Source organism: Crocuta crocuta, unplaced genomic scaffold (genome assembly GCF_008692635.1).
Source record: "Crocuta crocuta isolate KB4526 unplaced genomic scaffold, BGI_CrCroc_1.0 scaffold176, whole genome shotgun sequence".
NCBI lineage: Eukaryota > Metazoa > Chordata > Mammalia > Carnivora > Hyaenidae > Crocuta > Crocuta crocuta.
In genome coordinates, this window is record NW_027531905.1 from 2122136 (window position 1) to 2145025 (window position 22890).

Sequence of the window (22890 nt, forward strand, 5' to 3'; positions counted from 1 at the left end):
GGCCCAGTGTCAGCTGTGCTTTTAAAATTCCTTTTGAACATGATCCTTATGTCATTTTATCTCTTAACTGTTCTGATTTATTAGACCGATGCAACCCCTCTTTTGGTTTATAAAATCTACTGAATGTTTTTCTTTTGTTTTGCTCCTTACCTTGTTACACTGTATACACTTTTTTAAAATACTAATCCTGACTATTTAACTTAGTCTTTCTTCTCAAAGGGTCAGTGTACTTTGGCATACCTTGCCACAAATGTCTGAGTAGCATCACTGTAAAAAAGAGATACAAAATGACATTCTGTCTCTTTTTTTTAAAGTGTTAAATCAGAATAGAGAATCTCTTTAATGTAGGTAAGTCCTTATGGCCAATTTGCCCACTTATTTTCACAGTCTCTTGGGATTTCCCATTAGCTGACACTATCTCATTACTGTATCTTTTTAACTAGCAAATTTCCAAAGTCTTGAATTTGGTTTCTCTGTGGACCTGAGAGCTTGGCTAGGTTTTGCTCCATCCAGTCCCACACCTGCCCACAAATAGCTGTGATGTGTGTTGTCCTGCAGCAAGGTCGGCAGGGCTCAGGACTTCTTTCTCTTTGACTCTGTAGGGACCGGCTGCTCCCACAGTGGATCCCGCTCTTAGCCGAGTGTCCGGCCATCACCCGAATGTATGAGGAGAGTGCCCTCCTGCGGGACCGCATGACTGTCAACTCTCTCATCCGCATTCTGCAGACCATTCAGGACTTCACCATAGTCTTGGAAGGATCGCTCATCAAAGGAGTAGATGTGTAACCCGACTGGCTAGAAACTCTCAGTCCAGACCCCTTGCTCCTGAACCTTCCCCAGCTATGGGGACTGATTTGGACTTGTCTGACAAGGTAGTGAGTCACTGCAGGGGGCGACACACCATATTCCCCAGTTTGAACAATCCTCACACTACAGACAAGGCAAAATGCTGTATTGTAGTTCATTTGAACCTGGAATTTAGTATAAAATAGAGTATTTTCATGTGTTAGATGTGTGTAAATATGCTATCTTCTCTAAGAAATTATATTACTCTAATAAGATACTTTTCTTAGATTGAATATTCCTGTGACTTAACATAAGTAGCTTAACCGCACTAGGAGTCGGGAGGGAAAGAGTGGTGCTAGCCAGGAAGAAGCCAGTAAACACACAATTACAGTGCAACCCAGTCGGGCTTTTTTTTTTTTCCCTCCAGGTATCACAAAGGAACCCAGAATGCATTGTTATATCATAGCCATCCATCCCGGTGTGTCTGACCCTTTGTATTGTGAATGTAAACAGCTTTACCTACTGTACGTGATAGTCCTCACTTCTATATTTTAAGTTACACTTGGTTTCATACATTTGAATTGAGTCACTCCTCCAGTCTCTTGGAAAGTTTTTTCCGTCAGCACAAGATAAAGATACAATTCAAATATTTTAAATACTGGACCCCAGGAGCTTGGCTGAACTGGAAAGAGAACACAGAAAGCCCTGAGAAGTATGTTAAATTGTAGGATTATTGCTTCTTTACACTTTGGAAAGATTAGCCTAGACTAACTTCATTCTTGGCATTTTTATTCTTGTTATGTGAGGTACTTTGAGGAGATGTGACTTTCAAAGTGTTGGTCTTACATTTATAAGAACTGCAAACGGTAGTTTGAGTCTGTACTTGTAATTTGGCCATCTAAACCCTGCAAGCAGTTCTTACCTCAAGGATAATCTCAAACCCTGTCTTTGTTAGGTTCCAGGCACCTCCCCCCTTCCTGGGCCCATCCCCCTCTCCGGAAATGGAAGGAATGTCTAAGAAGGAGGAGGGCTCAGTGTAGCTTGGAATGTTTTTGTGAAAGTATTTGTTGACCATGATAATGCAAATAACAGAGGGAAAGAGAAAGAATGAAGCCTTTCTGGGTGTTTCAGGGCCAGATTTATGTTCCTTTTTTAAGAAGGGATAATAATATAAAACAACTGGCCCAGAGAAGGTAAAAGCCAGCACAGCGTAGGCTGACAAAATGGAAGCAGAACCAGAGGCCACAGTTTTGAAAGACCAAACGTTGTGAGTAACTTTCCAGTTTGATATTTTATAAGGAAGTTTTAAATAAATGTGGTATTAGCTGGTTAAGTCTTCGTTTATGGTAGGTCCTGTAACCAATTAGGCATTTGCACATTGTTAGCAGTGAAATTGCCTCAGCACAGCGCCGGCTTTTATTCCCAGTTGTGGCTGTGAAGCAAAGCCGTGGCCTCCCAGGACCCCTGTACGATCTTGAGGGTCCTGGGCTTTAGCCAACAGTGTTGTTTCCCTTCTTTCCTGGAGGAGGAAACTAATGAACAGGTGCCTCACTCCCTTTATCAAGCACTGTATTCAGCCGGGCAAACAAGGCACATCCCCTTTTAATACCTGAGTTAGTACTTGAGGAGCAACTGGGGAGTTGAAGGCAGCATTCAGAAAGCCATGGAAAGGGTTTAAGAAGAGGTTTCTGAGTGACCTGGCTAGACTGGAGATGTGTTTGCTGGAGTCTAAAGTGTGTCTGCAAAGCAACGCCGCTCTTCCAGGATCGTGGAAAGTCTTTTATGGGAGACATTTAGAACCTATTTCACACAGGGTTCTTGTGCTGCAGTGATCAGAAACCACTGAATGATCAGTGCAGGGTTTTATTCTTACTACCTTTCTCCTAAGACCATGCTTCTGGCACACTCTGGGCTGCCGAAGGATGACTCCGGTTAGCCGAGAGCTTAAATACTTACCCCACAGCTCGTCAGTGACAACACAGAATCTAGAACTCTCATTTTTTATTACGCCAAGGCTGCATGAGACTGAGCTCCGAGGCATTCATATTAAGTCTTTCTACCCCTGGATCTTTATTCATACGCCCAAGCAAGTAGGATATAAATATTAATATCCATTTATAATAAGCATTTATAAGGATTAACATTTTTTTTTAACAAATGGTTCTGAAGTGATTGAGAATTACATGTTATAAAAACTGGGAGCAAAATTGGATTTGGGGCCTATGACTAAAACCATTACATTGAAAGTAATACCCCCAAAAGAAGTTACATGTAACATTTTATCCCACTCTGTGTAACAGGACCGTAACAATGGGAATGACCACTTTCACCAGGAATAGTCACACCAGAACTAACACATCCTCTAGAGGGCTGGACCCTTCAAATTGGGCTCCTCGGGAGCCCATATAGTTATTCCAGTGATACAGCCAGGGCTCCAAACGTGGGCTCCTCTCTCTGAGCCACTTGAATGGCCTACAGCCCATTCTTCTGAGTATTGCGTGATGGTACACCTTGACCTTTCAGAAGAAATTTAATATTTGGAAACAACAGCAAGTCCTTAGGATCCAAATTTATTCATAAAAAAGATGCTTAAGCAGAGTTTGAGGCCACAAAGAAATCATTCTAAAGAAATAAGACTTCTTTCTTATGTGACTTATAACTGTCTCTAAGCAGCCAGTACCAGAATATTTTGAGCAGGACAGTAGCAGAATCTTGAGAGTAAGTGTACATACTGACTTTTGGAGGGACCGTACCCGTTTTAGAGGTCTCCTTTTTGCTATATTAATTTTTAAAATCAGTATATGGCTTTATAATCACACCTCAAAGTTAAAGTAAGTAAAAATCAATTTTGTAATTGATTTTTTTCCTCAGAATAAATTAAAAAAGCAATGCCTGGAACCATAATTAGTATTTTCACATGATAATAGCTTAAGAGGAAATAGTTTTAAAATTAAGTTGCCAAAAATATTACCTCTCGAAACATCTGATTTCCAAGTGTTTTTCAAATGTCCTGAAACTCCTAATCTCCTAACCTCCACCTCTCAGACCGCATTACACTGTTGTTGGTATTATACGGGAGACCCTAAAGCAGTGCCCTGGTTGGGGCTCATTAACGCCATAAAAACGACTGTGGCTCAGTGTGGAGTAGCATAAAATGGAATTCCAGTTGGGGGAAAATTGGCCTACAGCGAACAAAAGTAAGGCTTCCCAACTCCCCCCTCCCTCCGCTTTCCCACTGGAAGCAAGAATCTGATCTAAGAAACCTAGATCTTACAAAAGTTTGCAGTTACCCTCTAAAATTTATTTTAAATGTTGCAGACACTTTTGAATCTTGGTGCCCCTGTGGTATTTACTTTAACATGCCTTTTTAAGAAATCATTTTAATGAACTTCTGTCATACTACATGAATGACATAGGGGAAATACTGAATTGCTTAGGTCTCCTTTTTTTTTGGAATAAAGCACTGTTGTATGTAAATGTATGTGAAAGAGAGGTAGAAACTATACATAACAGTTTGTGTGTGATACATGTTGATGCCTCTAAGATATTTTGAAACAGGAGGCAACAGGTGTGGACCTCAGATCCCCAGGGAATATTTATTTGACAGCATTGAGAGTGTAACTCTTAACTGAAATATCTCCTTTCTGCTAAGAATTATGATTTCTGAATAGATTTTCATTTTGAGAATTGTATTTTCTTTGTGAGGTTTACAGAAACTGCTCTATCCTTTTCACCATGTTGAAGGGACAGTCTGAACCTTACCTACTTCTGTTTCAGTATTAACATACCTTCATTGATTGAGAATGGAGTCGTGGGCTCCTCTCTACTTTTATAAAATGAATCCTGTTTCCAAGTCATCAGTTTCTTTCGAAGTCCCTGTTTCTTACCTGAGCATTTGTTACATTACCATTTAGCTTAAAAGGAAACAGCAACAAATTATAAACTTCTAGGTCCTTTATTCCTATTAAAATATATTTACAAATCTCTTGGATTTCCAAGCTTTTTTGAAGAGGGTGCTGATGGTGTGATCAGAGGAATCCAAGAAGAAACTCATTGTTCCAGATCTTCCTGGAGCTGATCATCCTCTCAAGGACAGAATAAAGATTAGCTCCAGAAATGTATCACATTGAGCAGTTGACACCAGAAGAACAAAAAGATGTATCAAAAAATTTCTCCTCATCGAAAGGAATCCAGGGCATCCTTGGGTTATGTGGGAGGGAATCATGCTTGATCCAATGTCCTGAATGAATCTTTGTGTGGCTCCAGTGTATTCCAAACCAAATCTGGTTCACAGTAGAGAGGTACCATAAGGAGTTCCTGTTGTCAGTCAAATGAGGGTGTTAAACATAGAAAAATCCCTCTATGTTACACTTGAACCATGTGTAAATGTACCCTGTGTATCTTTTTTAAAAAATGAACATTTCTGCATTTAAATTATATTGTGTTTCTTTGTATTGTTAACAATGCATCAGAACTGGATTTTTTTTCCTCATCTGAACATAATATAAAATTTAAAGAGTATTGTGATATCAAGCACTTTAACATACATATCAGAGAAACTGACGTGGGTTTTTCAGGTTTTGGAGTACATTTAAATATGAATTTTCATGCTTTGTTCTTTACAAATAAAACTGTGGGGTTGATACTTTGTTTTGCTTTGTTATTATAAAATCTTAATACTCAGTGGCAAGCGATTTGAGAAAGTAGAGGAGTAAACCAAAACCATTAACGAGTAAAAATACACCTGTTGGGCAACTGGTTATCCAGAAGAGGTTTAAATTTTTTTTTTTTTTTAATCTACCTCCCATCATACAGAAAAATCCATTCTTGGCCTAATAACCTAAATGAAAAAGGAAAAACAAAATTTTTAGAAGAAAATACAGAACTTGGAAGAGGGAAGTATTTCTTAAGACACTCAAAAATAACTAGAATTACAGTCTAGAGGAAAAACAGAAGGCAAAGATTCATTGACTACCCTTAGGCATTACTTAAGTCATTGATTTAAGATATGGGCATATAGCTTTTTTTTTTATTTTTTGCATATAGCATTTTAAACATACATGCACATCAAATTCCTGTTGTCATGGAATTTATATTCTTCATTTATATATGTATTTTTTAATTTGTATTCTAATGGAGGAGTTAAATAGTGAACAGGAGGGGGGCGCCTGGGTGGCTCAGTCGGTTAAGCGTCGACTTCGGCTCAGGTGATGATCTTACGGTTCATGGGTTCAAGCCCTGCATCGGCCTCTGTGCTGACAGTTCAGAGCCTGGAGCCTGTTTCAGATCTGTCTCCCTCTCTCTCTCACCCTCCCCTGCTCATGCTGTCTCTCTCAGAAAAGAAAAAAACAAAAAAGAAGAGCAACTGAAAGTATAATTGGGGCCAATTGGAGAAGGACTGCAGTTATAAATGGGTTAGCTAGAGAAGGCCTCACTGCAAATGGAGATGCCCTCAACTGAGACAGGGGCAAGCGTAGGAGAAACAAGGCTGCAGGATCAACATCAAGAGCTTACTTTTGGGGGCGCCTGCGTGGCTCAGATGGTGACACATCCAACTTCGGCTCAGGTCACGTTCTCATGGCGAGTTTGAGCCCCACATCAGGCTCTGTGCTGTCAGTGTAGAACCTGCTTCAGATCCTCTGGCCCCTCTTTCTCTGCCTCTTCCTTCCCTGCTAGTACACTCTGTCTCTACTCTCTCCCTCCCCCTTGCCCCCCACCTCTCTCTCAAAAATAAACAAACATTGAAAAAAAATTACTTTTGGACCTAACTTTGGAATGGCTGTTTGACATTCAAGTAGAGAAGCTTAGTAGGCACTTGCACGAGTGCAAGTTCAGGGGAGAACAAGGGTATATTTGTCAGGATCCAATCAAGAGACAGAAGCCAAGCTATTTGAAGAGGGATAGATTTTTTAAGTAAAAATCCATGTCCAATGTGGGGCTTGAACTCATGACCCCAAGATCAAGAGTTGAATGCTGTACCAACTGAACCAGCCAGGCACCCTGAAGAGGGGGAGTTTAACGTTTAAAAAACTATGTATGAGAGTTCTCTAGAAAAAAGAATGTAGAGTCATGTGTTTGTGTGTGTGTGTATGTATATATACATATATAGAGAGAGAGAGATTTAAGGAATTGGCTCATGCATTTTTAGAGACCTGATAAGTCCAAAATGTACAGAGTAGGGTGATAGGCTGGACAGCCGGAGAAGAGTTGTAGTTCAAGTCCAAAGGCAATCTCCTAACAGATTTCTTTCTTGCTCAAAGGAGGTCTACTTTGTGTTCTGTTTAGGCCTTCAACTGTTTTGATGAGGCCCACCCACATTATGGAAGGTAATCTGCTTTATCTGAAGACCACCAATGTAAATATTAATCTTGTCCAAAGCACATTTTCACAGAAATGTCCAGAATAACATGATTAAATATCTGGTCACCATGGCCCAACCAAACTGATAAATTAACCACTACAAACTATAACAAGAAATTAGAATAATGGAGGATTTACTAAGCAATAAAAAGATCTCTTAACAATATAAGAATAGCAAAAACAACAAAAACAATAGTATCTATAGGAAGCAGCCACTAACCCTAGGCATAAAATGCCGTCTTTCCCTCAGGCTGGTTACAAAGGGCACCACCAAGGTCCATGAGACGTCAAAGAAGTTTACCGAGCTGCTGCACTGGTGGCACTTGGGAATCTGCCCTCAGGTGCAGGAAGGCATCCATGGGGAGGTGCCACATCCCAGAAGTGCTGGGAAGCCATCCGTGGACCGGTGCTACGCCAGTGAAACACTGCAGAGCACCCAAGGGAACGCCACACAGGTTAGCCGCTGAGTACAAGAGCCAGGAGCTTCCCACAGCAGGGGCTTGCAGAGGAGGCACGGCAAGGCCAGGAGGGGAATCTCCAGTGCATTCTTTTTTAATAATGTTTATTATTTTTGAGAGAGAGAGAGGGAGACACAGAATCTAAAATGGGCTCCCGGCTCTGAGCTGTCAGCCCGACGTGAGCTCGAACTCACAAACCGCGAGACCATGCCCTGAGCTGAAGTCGGACACGCAACAGACCGAGCCACACGGGCACCCTCTTTTCAGTGCATTCTACTGGCAAAGGCTAACACTGCCAGCTGGCAAAGGAAAAATGTTTACAAACGGGCCTAGCTTCATTGTCGCAGAACAGGCAGTGAAGTGTAGGTCTGGAACTCAGAGGCCAGAAACTGATACCTGCCCTAGTTCCTTACATTCAGTCGCGGAGGAAACAGGAGGCGAGCAGGAAAATGCAGGAGGAAGAGATGAAACAGCAGAGCAAATGTCTCCAAAATGTATGGTGCAGTGGTTTAGAGCAGACATCGTCTGCCAGGTCCGTTAAGACTTGGGCCACACGTATCCATACAATTTTCTTCACTACCTTTTAAAATACGGACTTTAATTTAAAAATATGTATATATTGATTAATTTGAGTGAAAAAGGGTGGGAGCCTTAGGCAGTCTAAAGGAAAGAGGACCACACGGGTAGCAATGAAGTGATGGAAAGTGTTGGGCACTTGGTATACTTTGAAACTAAAGCCAGAGATCTTCCTGATGGATTCAGTGTGGGGGGTGAGCGAAAGAAAAGTCAAGAATGACTCAAGTTTTTGGCCTGAACAACTGGAAGGAAGAAACTAGAAATTCTGTTAGATGAGTAAGGATGTGGGGTGAACAGGCTTTGAAGACAGATCAGAAGTTCAAGTTTGGACACGTTAAATTTCAAAAATGGATTAGATATGCATGGAAACGGTGAACAGGAAACTGAATGTCTGAGTCTGGATTTTGTGAGCAATTGGACCTCGGATACAAATGTTGGAGTTGCCAGCATATATAGGTGGAATTTATGTCCTAAAACTGGATGAGAATATAAAGGGAGTTATTAAATTATCTCCCAAAACATTCACTTTAATTCCATGATAGGCATATGGCATGATTTATTGTGTGACATTTAGGTTTACCTCCCAAGTTTTCACTATTCTGAATCATACCATAATGAACAAAATTCCTTGCTTTGTGAGAACTACCATTTTTGTAGGTCAGAGGCAAATGTTGACAACCGTATATGATTCAGCCTAATATTTGTGATAATTCTTTTGGTTCTTTATCTTGACATGTTATAATTTGATTACAATATATACTGTAACGTAGATGGAGCAATTAATCTCTGGGCTGCAAAGCCTAAAAATAAATCACTCTAGTTAGAGCTAGCATGTGGGGCCAGATGTTTCCTAAAACTCCCATAAAACATAATCCTGAGGTCTGTCATTTGCCTACCCATAACTTGTGTTCTTAAACAACCCCAAAACTTCTTCGGGATTTCTCACTGACATCCTATTCAAAAACAGTAGAGCTTCCAAACACATGAAATAAAAGCTAATGGAATCAAAGAGAAAGAGACAAAATCTCAAGTATAGCAGGAAAAGCACTTTTCTCAATACCTGAAAGTGCAAATAGATAGGAAATCAGTAGAGACGTAGAGGACTTGGACAATACCATCAACCAACTTCACCAAATTAATATTTATAGAATATTTTCACCAACAGCAAGATACAAATTCTTTCCAAGTACACAAAGAACATTTACCAAGATTGACAATCTTTACGGCCACAAAATAAGTATCAATAAATTTAAAAAGATGCAAGTCATGTAAAGTATATTCTCTGGCCACAAGGGTCAAAAAATGAATCAAAGTGAAAGCAAAAAGGGCATCTAAAGCAGCTCTTAAAGAGAAATTGCTAGCACTGATACCTGTCCTAGAAAAAGGTTTTCTTGGTGCACCTGGGTGGCTCAGTCAGTTAAGCATCGACTTGGGCTCAGGTCATGATCTCACGGTTCATGGGTTCGAGCCCCACATTGGGTTTGTGCAGGCAGTTCAGAGCCCGGAGCCTGTTTCAGATTCTGTGTCTCCCTCTAACATATATTAGTTTGGAAACTAAAAAAAATAAAATTAATTAATTAAAAACTAAACTAACAAAAAAGAAAATAAAGATTATAGCAGAAATCAATGAAACAGAAAAAGAAAAATCAGTGAAAGCAGAAGGTAATTTTTTTTGAGAGAGAGAGAGAATCCCAAGAGGGGCAGAGGGAGGGAGAAGGGAGCGGGGGGTGGGGGAGGGAGAGAAAAAGAAGTGGGGCTCATCCGAAGTGGGGCATGACCTAAGCCAAAGTCAGATGCTTAACAACTGAGTCACCCAGACAGCCCAGAAGGTAATTTTTTGAGAAATCAATAAAATTGTCAAACAGCCAGATTGATTAGAGAAAAAAGAAGACAGAATTGCCAATATCAAAATGATAGAGTTGACATAAAAACAGATCCTGCAGATATTGAAAGGATAATAAGGAAAATGGGTAAAGGATTTCACTCGTGTGGAATTTAAGAAACAAAAGAGATGAACATATGGGAAAGGGGGAAAAAAGGGAAGGAAATTGTAAGAGGCCCTTAACCATAGAGAACAAACAGGGTTGACGGTGGGGGGCTAGATGGGTAATGGGAATTGAGGAGAGTGCTTGTTATGATGAGCACTGGGTGTTATATGTAAGTGATGAATACTGAAACCAGTATTACACTACATGTTACCTAACTAGAATTTAAATAAAAATTTGAAAAAAGAAACAACTATTAAATTAATAACCAAAAAAAGAAAGGATAATAAGGGGAATAATATGAACAACTTTTTTTTAAAGTTTTATTTTGAGAGAGAAACTTCAGAAGGTCGCAGGACACAGAGTTAAATGTACGAAACTCAGGTGTACTTCTATATGCAATAACATTATAAATCTGAAATACTTAGGAATAAATTTTACCAAAAAAGGTGCAGGATCTGCTCATGGAAAACTACTTCGGGAAATTAAAGAGGCCCTAAATACATGGAGAGATATGGTGTGTTCATAGGTTAGAATAGTCAATATTATTAAGAAGTCATTTATCCCCAAGTTGACCTATAGAGTCAAAGCAATCCCATCAAAAAATCCTAATCTATTTTTGTAGAAATTAACTAATTCTAAAACTTATAATGAAAACAAAGATCGTAGAAGAGTCTAAATAACTTTGAAGAAAAGAGACAAAATTGGAAAACTTCTACTAACCGATTTCAATACTTATAATAAAGCTACAATAATTCAGTGTGGGAAAAACTGAGGTAAAGCGAGACAAATAGATCAATGGAACAGAATAGAAAGGCTGGTAATAGACCCAGACATATATGGTCAATGCTTCAATGAAGTTGCAAAGGCAATTAAATGACAAAAAGAAGACCCTTTGCAGTCAATGTTCACATGCAAAAGAAATGAAGTTCGATCCACGCCTTATACCACATACAAAAACTAACTCCAAATGCATCATAGATATAAATGCAAATCCAAAACCTGTAAAACTTCAAAAGAAAACAAAGGTAACTGGCCTTGGGTGAGGCAAAGATTTCTGAGATATGACAACAAAAGACACAATGCATAAAAGAAAAAGCTGATAAACTGGACTTAATAAAAATTAAGAATGCATGCTCTTCTTTTTTCTAGTTTGAGATACTTATTGACCAGTGTAAACTCCAACATGGTACCTCAACATGATTTTCAGCATTTACAGGGGAAATGCTTCCTGGTTAAGTAGAAAATTGTACAAATCACTTCTGGAAGACCTTCATCCTAAGCAGCTTTATAGTCAAACATTTCATTTAGAAGTCTGAACTTTCTTTCTTCAGTTTGCTATAATCTATATTTACTGAGAAGACTGTGCATTGCTCATTAGGACATACTTTATTCTGGGTTCTGGGTTACTCTCTTCATCCCAGTGGGTATCTGGATTGAACAATGCCAGACACAAAACATTCAGTGCTGCACTAGTACCTCCAGCTCCAATAAATATGAAGAGAGAAATCAAGCTTGAATGCTTCTTGGCCTAACCAAGGATTTAGGGGAGCATATCTGTGCCAAAGCCCTCTGGTCTGAAAGGAGAGGACACTAAGGCCAGGCCTGGAACTAAGCAGTCGCTGCCCAAAGAGATGCTCTTTGAAAGCTACTATTTGGAGAATGCAAAGTGAAGCCATAGATGGGGAGAAAATATTAGCAAATAACATATCTGATGGAGAACTTGTACTCAGTGTGTGTGTGTGTACGGGCATGGGTGTATATATACATTCTGGTTTTTTTTTTTAATGTTTATTTTTGAGAGAGACAGAGTGCGAGTGGGGGAGGGGCAGAGAGAGAGGGAGACACAGAATCTGAAATAGGCTCCAGGCTCCGAGCTGTCAGCACAGAGCCCAACGTGGGGCTCGAACCCACGAACCATAAGATCATGACCTGAGCTGAAGTTGGAAACAACCAACTGAGCCACCCAGGTGCCCCTATATATACATTCTTGTGTGTGTGTGTGTGTGTGTGTGTGTGTGTATACACTGACACTACATATACCTTCAAAATGTAATAAGATAAACAGCCAAACAACAACAAAAAGGGGCAAATAATTTGAATGGACACTTTAAGAAGATGTATGGATATCAAAAAGCACACAAAAAAATGATAAAGATGCTCATCACCATTAATTATCTCAGAAATCCAAATTAAGGGACTACTGGGTGGCCTAGGTGGTTAAGCAGCCCACTCTTGATCTCATCTCAGGGCTTGATCTTAGGATCATGAGTTCAAGCCCTATACTGGGCTCCATGCTGGGAGGGAAGGAAGGAAGGAAGGAAGAACGGGAGGGACAGAGGAAAGGAGGGAAGGAAGAAAGAAGGAAGGAGAAAGAAATACAAATTAAAACTAAAATGAGATACTACTACACACCTCTAAAAAATGGCTACATTTGAAAGGACTGATTATACCAAAAGTTGGTGAAGATATATAGAACTGGAATTCTCACATACAGTTGATAGGAATGTAAAATGGGACAACCACATAGGAAAACAGTTTAACCGTTTCTTAAAAAGTTTGACATACACCTATTACATGATTAAGCCATTCTATTCCTAGGTAATTCATTACCAAAGAGAAGCAAAAGCACGTATCTATACAAATACTTGTACATGAATGTTCATCACAATTTTATCTGTTATAGTCAAAAACTGGTATCTACCCAATTGGTATGACCAGATGAGTGGATAAACAATTTGTGCCATATCCACACAAGGAAATACTACTAGCAATAAAAAGGAATAAACTATTGATACACACAACATAAATCAATCTCAAAATAATTATTCTGAGTTTAAAAAGGCAAAAACTGAATAAATACTATAGAATTACACTTGCATAAGCTCAAACAAGAAATGCAAGGAATCTGCAGTGACAGAAAACAAATGGGTTGTTGCTTGGAGACAGGGGCCACCGAGTAGATGGGATGACAAAGAGGCACAAGGAAACTTTGGGGGTGACAGATAAATTCATAACCTGGACTGTGGTGATAGTTTCACAGTGTCAAAACTTACCAAAATTGCACACTTTCGGTATATGAAATTTGTTGACTGTCAATGATAGCTCAATAAAGTTTTTGAAAATCTTGAGGCGCCTGGGTGGCTTAGTCGGTTAAGCATCTGACTTTAGCTCAGGTCATGATCTCGCAGTTCGTGGGTTCGAGCCCCACATGGGGCTCTGTGCTGACAGCTCAGAGTCTGGAGCCTGCTTCGGATTCTGTGTCTCCCTCTCTCCCTGCCCATTCCCAGCAGCTTGTACTGTGTCTCTCTGTCTCTCCAAAATAAATAAACATTAAAAAATAATAATCATAATAAATAAAAATCTAATTGAAAAGTTGAGAATGCACAATTGAAACTAAAATGGAAAAAAAAAAAGGTGTGAGGGACCCAATAACTTGACGTACCCATCATTCCCTTCTACCTCACTGAATGGGCTTCATCACTTGGTTATCCACGAGCACTCTGGGCATCTTAAGATGCCCTACACTCTGCCAAACATTGGAAGCAGGTCGGTGAATCTGGACAAGCCCAGCAAGTGCCTGGAAGAAACACACATGACTGCAGTCACATTACACACTCCTTCAAAGAAGGACAATTGGTGTTTTAGCTTCTAGGTTTCCACATGGCATGTTATTAGGCTCTTTGAAGGCCTCCCCTTAAATCCTTGCCTGGTTGTGTCCATCAAATCTAAATAAAGTATTTTATCACAATCCCCAACCATCACCGAAAAGCCTGCCTTAAACATCTTCAATCCTCAGTAAAAATCCAGACTTTGCCCTTTGCCCTCCATAGGCGGCTAAGGCTAGTAAGGTAATACTCTGCCTCACTGTGCAAGCAGTAAATGGATTGTTTTATTGACAATTCAGGAAGCCAGGATTCAACATTATTGATCACTCATATTTTCTTTTCTGAATTATTAGTAATCTTTGCCCATTTCTTCATTTTGAATGGATATTTTGGTTTTGATTTGCAGTTTCAAAACTTTAAATCTTTTCTTTGCACTACCTGATGTAAATATTTTCTCACTTTCCTCTTATTTATTTTTGTTTAAAGTCATTATAAAACAAAAAACAGTTTTTGATGCTGTACAGCCTGGGTTCAAATCTCTAGAGCTTACTAGCTGAAGAGCCTTATGTATCGGGTAACTCTGTGAACCCAGATTCCTCATCTGCCTCCCACAGAAATGTAAGCTCCATGAAAGGAGGCATTTTCGACTGTTTGGTTAACGTTGTATCCTCAGCTGTGGTAACACTGCCTGATACATAATAAACACTCAGTAAATATTTACTAAGCAATGAATCTAGAAAGCCAGAACCATCTTAATTACCTCATGGAGTTGTAAGAATGTATTCATCCTCATGAATTTTATTTATTTTTAAATTTTTTTATTTTTATTTATTATTGAGACAGAGAAAAACAGAGCATGAGCGGGGGCCGGGGGACGGGGGGGAGGGTGCAGAGAGAAAGGGAGACACAGAACCCGAAGAAGGCTCCGGGCTCTGAGCTGTCAGCACAGAGCGGGACGCAAGGCTGGAACCCACAAAGCCGGAGCTCGTGACCTGAGAGGAGGTCAGAAGCTCAACCGACTGAGCCACCCAGGCGCCCCAATCCTCATGAATTTTAAGTCTAGAACCGTGCCCGGCACACAGTAGGAGCACAAGAAAGGTCAGCCTCCTCCCGTCCCCCAAATCCCGCCTCCCAGAGAAGCTTTACCTGAACAGTCTTCTCTCCAACCCCCACCTCCCCTCAGTTGTCTCTCCCTTTCCTCCCACGGGATTTACATGATTGTTCTCCTTCAGTGTGGCTCACGTGTGACCAGAAGTTCTCAGCCTTTGGGCAGCTGTGAGCCCCTCTGATAATATAAGGAAAGTTGTGCTCACGCTCCCCAGAAAAACGCGCGCGCGGGCGCACAGACACACAGACTTCTCCGTGCAATTTCAGGAGCTCACAGAATCCTGCCACTAAACTGCCATTTTAGGTTCCTGAATTAGGTGGATATTAACGTCAAAGGCTCACTATTGCTTCCGAGCAGCAAACCTCAACAGGTCACAGGAAATTCCCAGCGCAGATCTTTCGTGCAAGGGTCAGAGTCCAACCCCGGCGTCCCGATCCGAGCGCCTCTGAGATGCAAATTGCTCTCCGCCTTTCGGCCCAGGGCGCCTATTGTTCCTTCGCCGCCGCTTTTCAGAGCCGACCCCTCACCCTGGCTGGGGGAAGGGCGTTTCTAAATGGAAGCAGGGAGTTCTCGAAGATTCCAAGATCGCTGGTAAACTGCGGCAACCCTGCCCGTGACTTAGTGATCTCAGGGTCCCAGTCGGTAAGCCACTAACCCTAACTACCATTACGACCCCTGTTCCGTCTTCTGCAGTTGGAACGAGGCATAAAACGGGAGCCTGTCCCCCTGACCTTTCAGGAAGAAAGACTGTCCTGTAACAAGGTGCAGAGCTCGGGCCACGTGACTTCGTGGAACGCGTGCAACCGTCCTGAACCGATTCTGCCTGAGGAAGAAGTATGGGGGCAGCAGCACCGACCTCATACTTTCCCTGCGCGACAGTGAGGCGACTCATCGCCTACACAAAGTGTGCGCCTAGAAGCGCCCAAGACTCCTAGCTGTTAGGTATTAATACTAAGGAGCGACTCAGGGCAAGGACGCCGCGGGCCTGGNAGAAGTCTCCACAACAGAAACGCACAGACCCTCAAGGGGGTCCACCGCCTCCCCTGCCTGCAACGCGGGTTAGGACTCCCCCCGCCCCCCCACGAGCGGCTCCGTCCCAGAGCCAAAAAGGAGTGGACTCAGACGACCTGAAGCGTCGGCCCGGCCTTTTCTTTCATTCTGATTAGAAACAGTCCCAGAGGCGAAGCGATTTGCCCGAAGTCGGCAACTTCCTGGAACTGGAAACCAATCGGAAGACTTCCGCGTCGCGGCTCCTTCCGCCGCGATCAGGTTACCCAGCGCCTCGGGACGTCCTATAGCCGAGGAAAGCAGGGGTCGACCTGGGAGAGCCTCTGAGGGGGAAACTCTTCCTGCTCGTAACTGCTTATGGCAGGCGGTGAGAGAGTGGGGGTGATGCCGCGTGGAGCCTGCTTCCCCCCAAAACAGTGTCACCAATCTCAGATTGCTTTCCGAGATCCCGAATTTTAGGGGGTGTAACTTCCGGGGGGGGTGCTGGGAGCTTACCTGTTTGGTTTACGCGACCAAGTGCTTAATGCAGAGTAGCTACCTAATAAATACTTGCCGAGCGGCTGACTGCACAGCTGGATGAGCCCCGTTCCATCACAGGGATGTAGGAGGATTTGCGGAGCCGAGCCCCACCTGCGAGGCACCTAAGTCCTTGCCAGTTTTTCTCAATTAGGGCTCTGCCTCTAATATCCTCTGTGCATAAATCCTTGACTGCATCTCTTGATTATTTCCTTAGGATATTTTCCTCGAAGTGGGATTACTGGGTTGAAGCGTATGCACATATTTAAGGCTCTTGATTCACAGTCCCTCCAGCCGCGCCAGAATGAGTCAGCTTCCCAGCAAGTAAACCCGGGATCATCAGGCTTCATTTCTCTCTCTCTCTCTCTCCCTATTTTTTTAAATGTTTTATTTATTTCTAGGAGAGAGAGAGAGAGAGACAGTGTGAGCAGGGGAGGGTCAGAGAGAGAGGGAGTCACAGACTGAAACAGGCTCCAGGCTCTGAGCTGGCAGTCAGCACAGAGCCCGACGCGGGGCTCGAACCCACGAACCGCGAGATCATGACCTAAGCGAAAGTCGGACGCTTAACCGACTAAGCCACCCAGGCGCCCCTCTCTCTCTCATCTTGATAAGACAAAAGTGACATCTCGTTTTATTTCCATTTCTTTGTGGACTAATTAGGCGGAGATTGGACTAACTTTGAGAAATACTCTAAGGAGCCCCGAGAAATCCTATGAGGAAAAAGAGACCCGTGACACCAGGCACATTCTGCCCAGTGAGGTGAAACCAAAGGGCTCCAATTGTCTGGTATGATTTGACCTGAAGATGTAAACATTTGATCCTTGCTCCAGAGGCTTCCCCTGAGCAAGGGAGGGGAAGCTGTGACTTACTAGCTTGTATGTTACTTTCGTTTCCTGACGAGGAGTAAATGTTATAAAACAAATGAAAACCTGGTGTACTTATCTTTAAGGACAGCAAGAAAAAGTAGAAATGGGAAAACTAGTTCACCTTAACGTCATGGGAAAGGGGGAGGGGTGAGTGGTGAAGTTTGAAGGCTGTTTCCAGGGGGTGGGAGGGAAGTCCCTGAAGGTGGGGCTGGCTGCCAGGAAGGTAGGGAGTGAGCAAGAGACCTCCCAGGGCTCTGGAGCCTTCCTGCTGGAAAGGCTGCTGGGTGTTTGTGGCACTTACAAGGCCTGGGGTCCCTGGGGACCTGGAAGGGGCCTTTAATGGACTTTTGAGGATCAAAGTTAAATTGCCAGGGACAAAGAAAGGTGGTAAGGAAGTGGAGGCCACTGTGCAGCTCCGACTGTGCTCTGGGAATGGGGAGCAGGTACCTGTGGCGTTTTCCCCTGGGGAGGGGAGATGATGGTCCCCAGAGCCTTTGTGGACTAAGAAATGGTGGGTGCTTCTCCCCTAGTCAGAGCTGTGAGCTACTCCCAGCTCTTCAGATATCCACTAGGCTTTTTTATAAATCACACCCAAGAGGATAACTGATTTACCAATGTTTACAGGCAGTTTTATTTACCAATCTAGCTCTCATTTACTCTCAACTAAATTTATAGTTCTAATTACAGTCATCAGCATTTTCCTGATAATAAACATACAGGATGTGTTTTATGGGTTTTTTTTTTAACTTTGTGGGGGAGTTTATTTTCTTGATTACTTTAAATTTCCTATTAAAGTCTTAAATGTAACAATCAGCTTCTCACAGCAATCTATGAATTTTTCTGCCGCTTTAATTCTTCTAAAAGGGCTCAAGCCAAATACGAACCAGGAGTTCTTAGAGGTTTCAGTGAATGATTTCAAAGCCTTGTCACACTTCAGAATCATTAGGCGGCTTTCAAACATTAGTTGTCCCTCCTTCTTGGGAGACTAATTTTTGTAGGGCTGGGACATACTCTGAAACTGGTATTTTTGAAAAACCTCCTCAGTGATTCTTAAGTTGCTGCTATAAAAGCCAGCTTTGGGAAACTGAGGTCTAAATGCTAAATCTATTTTGTCTTTTTTCTTTAAGTTTTTATTAAAAAAGAAGAAACTCATCCTCGTGGAGTGAGCAGGGGAGAGAGAGAGAGAGAGAGAGAATCCCAAGCAGCCTCCACACTATCAGAGCAGGATTCTAACCCACGAACTATGGAATCATGACCTGAGCCAAAACGAAGAGTTGGACATTTAACCAACTAAACCACCCAGGCACCCAATTTGTTTGTCTTTTAATGAAATTTGGAAATGGCAGTTTTAACTTCTAAAATGTTAAATAATACTTTTCATTTCCGGAAAATATTCTTTTTTTGCCTGCCTCCCGACCCACACCCAGGGCTTGAACTTCCTGAACTCTTTAGTCCTTCCTTACCTAGCACTTGATGCCGGATGATGCCATTGTTCTCGCCAATCAGTGTCCCCTCTGGTTTTCCTGGATTCCTGCTTTCTCCCTGTGGCAGCATATTTTGGGCTTTCTTTTGTGAATGACAGTTGGCCTTTCTTCCTATTCTCTTTCTAAGCCTTGCTGCTCTTCAAGCCCAGGTGCTATAGTATCCATTCCCACAACTGGCATAAGGTGCTGTGACTTTCAGATCTTCAGTTCTCACTGTTTCTCTGGGAAGTCTCCAGATCTCCACATTTCAACTACCTACCAAGCATTTACTCTTAGATATCCCACAAAGCACCTCAGACTCAGTGTTTCTCGAATATTACATCCCTAGCTATGTTTGTTTTCTGTGGTTATTTTTTTGTTTTTGTTTTTTGTTTCTTCATTCGTTTGTTGGTTTGGTTTGGTTTGGTTTTTTAGTACTTTCTTCACCCAGCATGGTACTTGAACCCATGACCCTAAGATCAAGAGTTGCACACTCTTCCTACTGAGCCAGACAGGTGCCCCTGTTCTTTGTGTTTTTTATCTCAGAGCAGAGCTCTATCACATTAGTCAAGCCAGAAACGTGGGGTTAACCCCAGTCATGCATTTATTTTATTTAATTTTTTTTAATGTTTTATTATTTCTGAGAGAGAGAGAGAGAAACAGCATGAGCAGGGGAGGGTCAGAGAGAGAGGGAGATGAAGAATCCGAAACAGGCTCCAGACTCTGAGCTAGCCGTCAGCACAGAGCCTGACGCAGGGCTCGAACTCACGAACCGTGAGATCATGACCTGAGCCGAAGTTGGACACTCAACCGACTGAGCCACCCAGGCACCCCCTCACCTCCCCCAGTCATTCATTTAGAATCACTATTCTAGGCACTGGGGACACAGAAACCACAAAAAGCCCTGCCCTCCAAAACTTGTGTTCTGGAAGGGGAAGACAGACAGCAATCAGTGCCAAAGCTTTCACAGCTTTCAGCTTACTTTTTTAAAAGGTGAGCCAGCTTTTTTTTTTTAATGTTTATTTATTTTTGAGAAAGAGCAAGTGTGGGAGGGGCAGCAAGAGAGGGGTACAGAGGATCAGAAGCAGGCTCTGTGCTGACAATAGAGATCCCAGTGTGAGGCTCGAACTCACAAACCATGAGATCACGACCAGAGCTGAAGTAGGACACTCAACTGACCAAGCCAGCCAGGCGCCCCCAGATTCCAACTTCTAGTGTCTCTAGACTCCAGTCTGTCTCTCCAGTCACCACCTCAGTTCAAACCCCTGAGTGCCTTCTTTCTCTTACTCCCTCCAGTCCATGCTCCCCACAGCAGCGTAATCTTTCTAAAGCTGAATCTTAAATTGTAGCCTCTAGCTTTATGCATTCCATCCCTGCAGGACAGGGTCTTCCTTCCCAAATCTGGGTTAAAGGGTTTTACAGCTCTGGAGGGCCCCCGCTGGCCTCCCCATCACGTATGCACCCAGGTGAGCCACTCAGCTCAGCCACACTGAGTCACAGCTGCAGGCCGCCATACCAGCCATTCTCCACACCCTCCCTCCTGCCTCGCCGACTCCTGTCTACTTTGCAGGTCTCAGCGCAGATATTATGACGGGCAGCTTCTGAGGTGACCGCCACTGGTCCCTGGCTCCTCGTATCCAAGCCCTTGGGATTCTGAAGAAAGGAGCGTGGCAGGAGCTGCCATGTTGTGAACTGCTTTGTGGTGAGGGTCACGTGACCAGGAGCAGAGGGAGGCCTCCAGCCAAACACCTGTGAGGAAGAGAGTCCTTCCAGCGATGATGTGAGTGAGCATGGGGTCCTCCCCCAGCTGAGCCTTCAGATGAGATGGCAGCCCCAGCAGGCAGCATTACCACAACCTCATGGAAGACTTAGCCACGAGAGGCAGCCAGTTAAGCCATGCCTGGATTCCTGCCCCCAAAGAAACTGTGAGATAAATGTTTGTTGTCTTAAGCAGCTATGATTTGTTAATTTGTTACACAGAAATAGATAACGAATAGCACCTCTGGACCCCTGCCTCTCCCCCACACCAACTTCGGTGCCCTTCTGAGTTGTAGGGCCACTGGCATCTCCACCTGTCATCCCCAGTACTTAGCCCTTAGCGTTATAATTAGGGGTTCATCCATGTCTGTACCCCTGGATTGTGGGGAAAAGGGGGAAGAGGGAAGAAAGTCACTATTTTCCTTCTCAAGGCTCTGAATCCCTGCTCTGCTTTGGCCATGCTTTTGTTCAGCCGCAGTGCCCACAGTGATGGCCCCAGAGTGTAGCTGCAGCCCCAGGAAGATGCTCTGGCCAGCCGGAGCCAAGCCTCCCTGCCTGTCCTCCGAGAGACACTCACACTCTCACTCACACACACACACACACACATACACACTCACACTTTGAGCCCACTGCCCTCTACTCAAGAGGAGAGTGGGTGGAGTCACTCCTTGCTCCTTACACGCACCCTCAGGCTGCACTTGTGTGGGTCTTCTGAATGGAGGGCGGGAGGGAGAGCCACCTTCTGCCTTTGAACTGCCCAGTTCCTCCACCTTTATTTGCAGCCAACTGAACTGGTCTAGGAGGCCGCGGGTGTGAGTCCCCGGGGGGAAGAAAATAATACAAAGACTGCAAGTACTTCTGGCTGCTTTCATTTTCTGCTGTCTCAGCCCACAGGCCACTCGCTGTCTCTGACTCAACCCTGAGATGTGAATGAGGTGCCACGTCTGGGTTCCCAGAGTGCTCCCAGAGTGCTCGGTGGCTCCTCCTTCGGGGCAGGTAACAGCGCTGTCCTCTGGGCTCTGTGCGCGCTCCTGCCCTTTGTGAGACAAAGGACGGCGCCCTTGGCCTCCTGGTGGCCCTCTGCTACCTGTGCCAGCTCCACACACAAGGGCGCCAACTTCCCCCGGGTGCCCGCCCCGCCTCCCCCACACTTCCTACCACCTTCCATCCCCCGCCTTCAGCCAGTCTACCGATGTGGCTGTTGTGTCCAAGCAGGGTTTTTGACTTTTGTAGAGACACGCCTGGGTATGAACACACCTTTTTCTAGTTAAGAAAAGGAGTTTCTTTTTTTTTTTTTTTAATGTTTTTATTTATCTGTGAGAGAGAGAGAGACAGCAGGAGCAGGGGAGGGTCAGAGAGAGAGGGAGACACAGAATCTGAAACAGGCTCCAGGCTCTGAGCCGGCAGTCAGCACAGAGCCCGACGCGGGGCTCGAACCCACGAACCGCGAGATCATGACCTGAGCCAAAGTCAGATGCTTAACCGACTGAGCCACCCAGGCACCCCAAGAGAAGTTTCTGCAAACATTGCCACCTCTGGCGTGTGCTTCTGTCCTGTCTGCCCTCCTCCAGCACTCGGGGGCAGATCTCCTCTTGGCCTTCCTTCTGTGACTGCTTTCTGCTCAGCTGGTCACTGTTGCTAAGAAGGTTGTACCCATGAGCTGTGCTCTAGACGTGGATTAGTGTGCTAACGGGAAGGACCGGGGCTCGGGGGCGGCAGATCTTACCGTGTTTGATCCTGTTTGGGTGCCCTTCCTCGGCCTCATCCTCCCATTGCGTCTGCTGATAAGCTGTTTTCTTCTATTCTGAGATTAAATCAAATAAGCTGCACACATGATAATGCATGGTATGTGGTAGTAAGTGTTCAATAATTGCTTCTTGTGTGTGTGTTTTAAGTTTATTTATTTTGAGAAAGAAGGAGAGCATGGGCAGTGGAGAAGGAGAGAGAGAGGGACAGAGAGAGAATCCCAAGAAGGCTCCACACTGACAGATGCGGGGCTCGAACTCAAGAACTGTGAGATCGTGACCTGAGCGGAAGTCAACAGCTGGACACTCAACCACCAAGCCACCCTGGTGCCCCAAGTTCTTGTACATTTTTTTTTAAATCTTTTTTTATTTTTTTATTTTTATTTTTTTAAATCTTTTTTTAATGTTTTATTTATTTCTGAGAGAGTGAGAGAGAGAGAGAGAGAGTGTGAGCAGGGGAGGGTCAGAGACAGAGGGAGACACAGAATCTGAAACAGGCTCCAGGCTCTGAGTTGTCAGCACAGTGCCCGACGCGGGGCTCGAACCCACGAACCGTGAGATCATGACCTGAGCCGAAGTCAGATGCTTAACAGACTGAGCTACCCAGGCGCCCCTCTTGTACATTTTTAAAAAGACCTCAACAATCTTTGTAA

General features: G+C 43.5%; 1 protein-coding gene, 1 long non-coding RNA gene and 1 pseudogene across 2 annotated transcripts in view; 2 read left to right on the forward strand and 1 right to left on the reverse strand.

Annotated features, from left to right (window-relative positions):
• Window positions 1-5431, forward strand: part of DENND5B (DENN domain containing 5B) — a 119999-nt gene extending 114568 nt beyond the window's left edge. The window contains exons 20-21 of the mRNA XM_077774599.1: window positions 603-2053; window positions 4786-5431. Of these exons, the coding sequence (XP_077630725.1) occupies window positions 603-786 (184 nt within the window). The 3' untranslated portion in view covers window positions 787-2053; window positions 4786-5431. The remainder of the gene's footprint in view (window positions 1-602; window positions 2054-4785) is intronic.
• A 4523-nt stretch (window positions 5432-9954) lies between these two features.
• LOC144240216 (cytochrome c oxidase subunit NDUFA4 pseudogene) lies at window positions 9955-11720 on the reverse strand (annotated as a pseudogene).
• Window positions 11721-15961: 4241 nt separating this feature from the next.
• Window positions 15962-19046, forward strand: LOC144240236 (uncharacterized). The gene is made up of 3 exons (XR_013337649.1): window positions 15962-16256; window positions 17066-17191; window positions 18399-19046. It is a non-coding gene; the product is annotated as an uncharacterized LOC144240236 (long non-coding RNA).
• Window positions 19047-22890: the final 3844 nt, after the last annotated feature.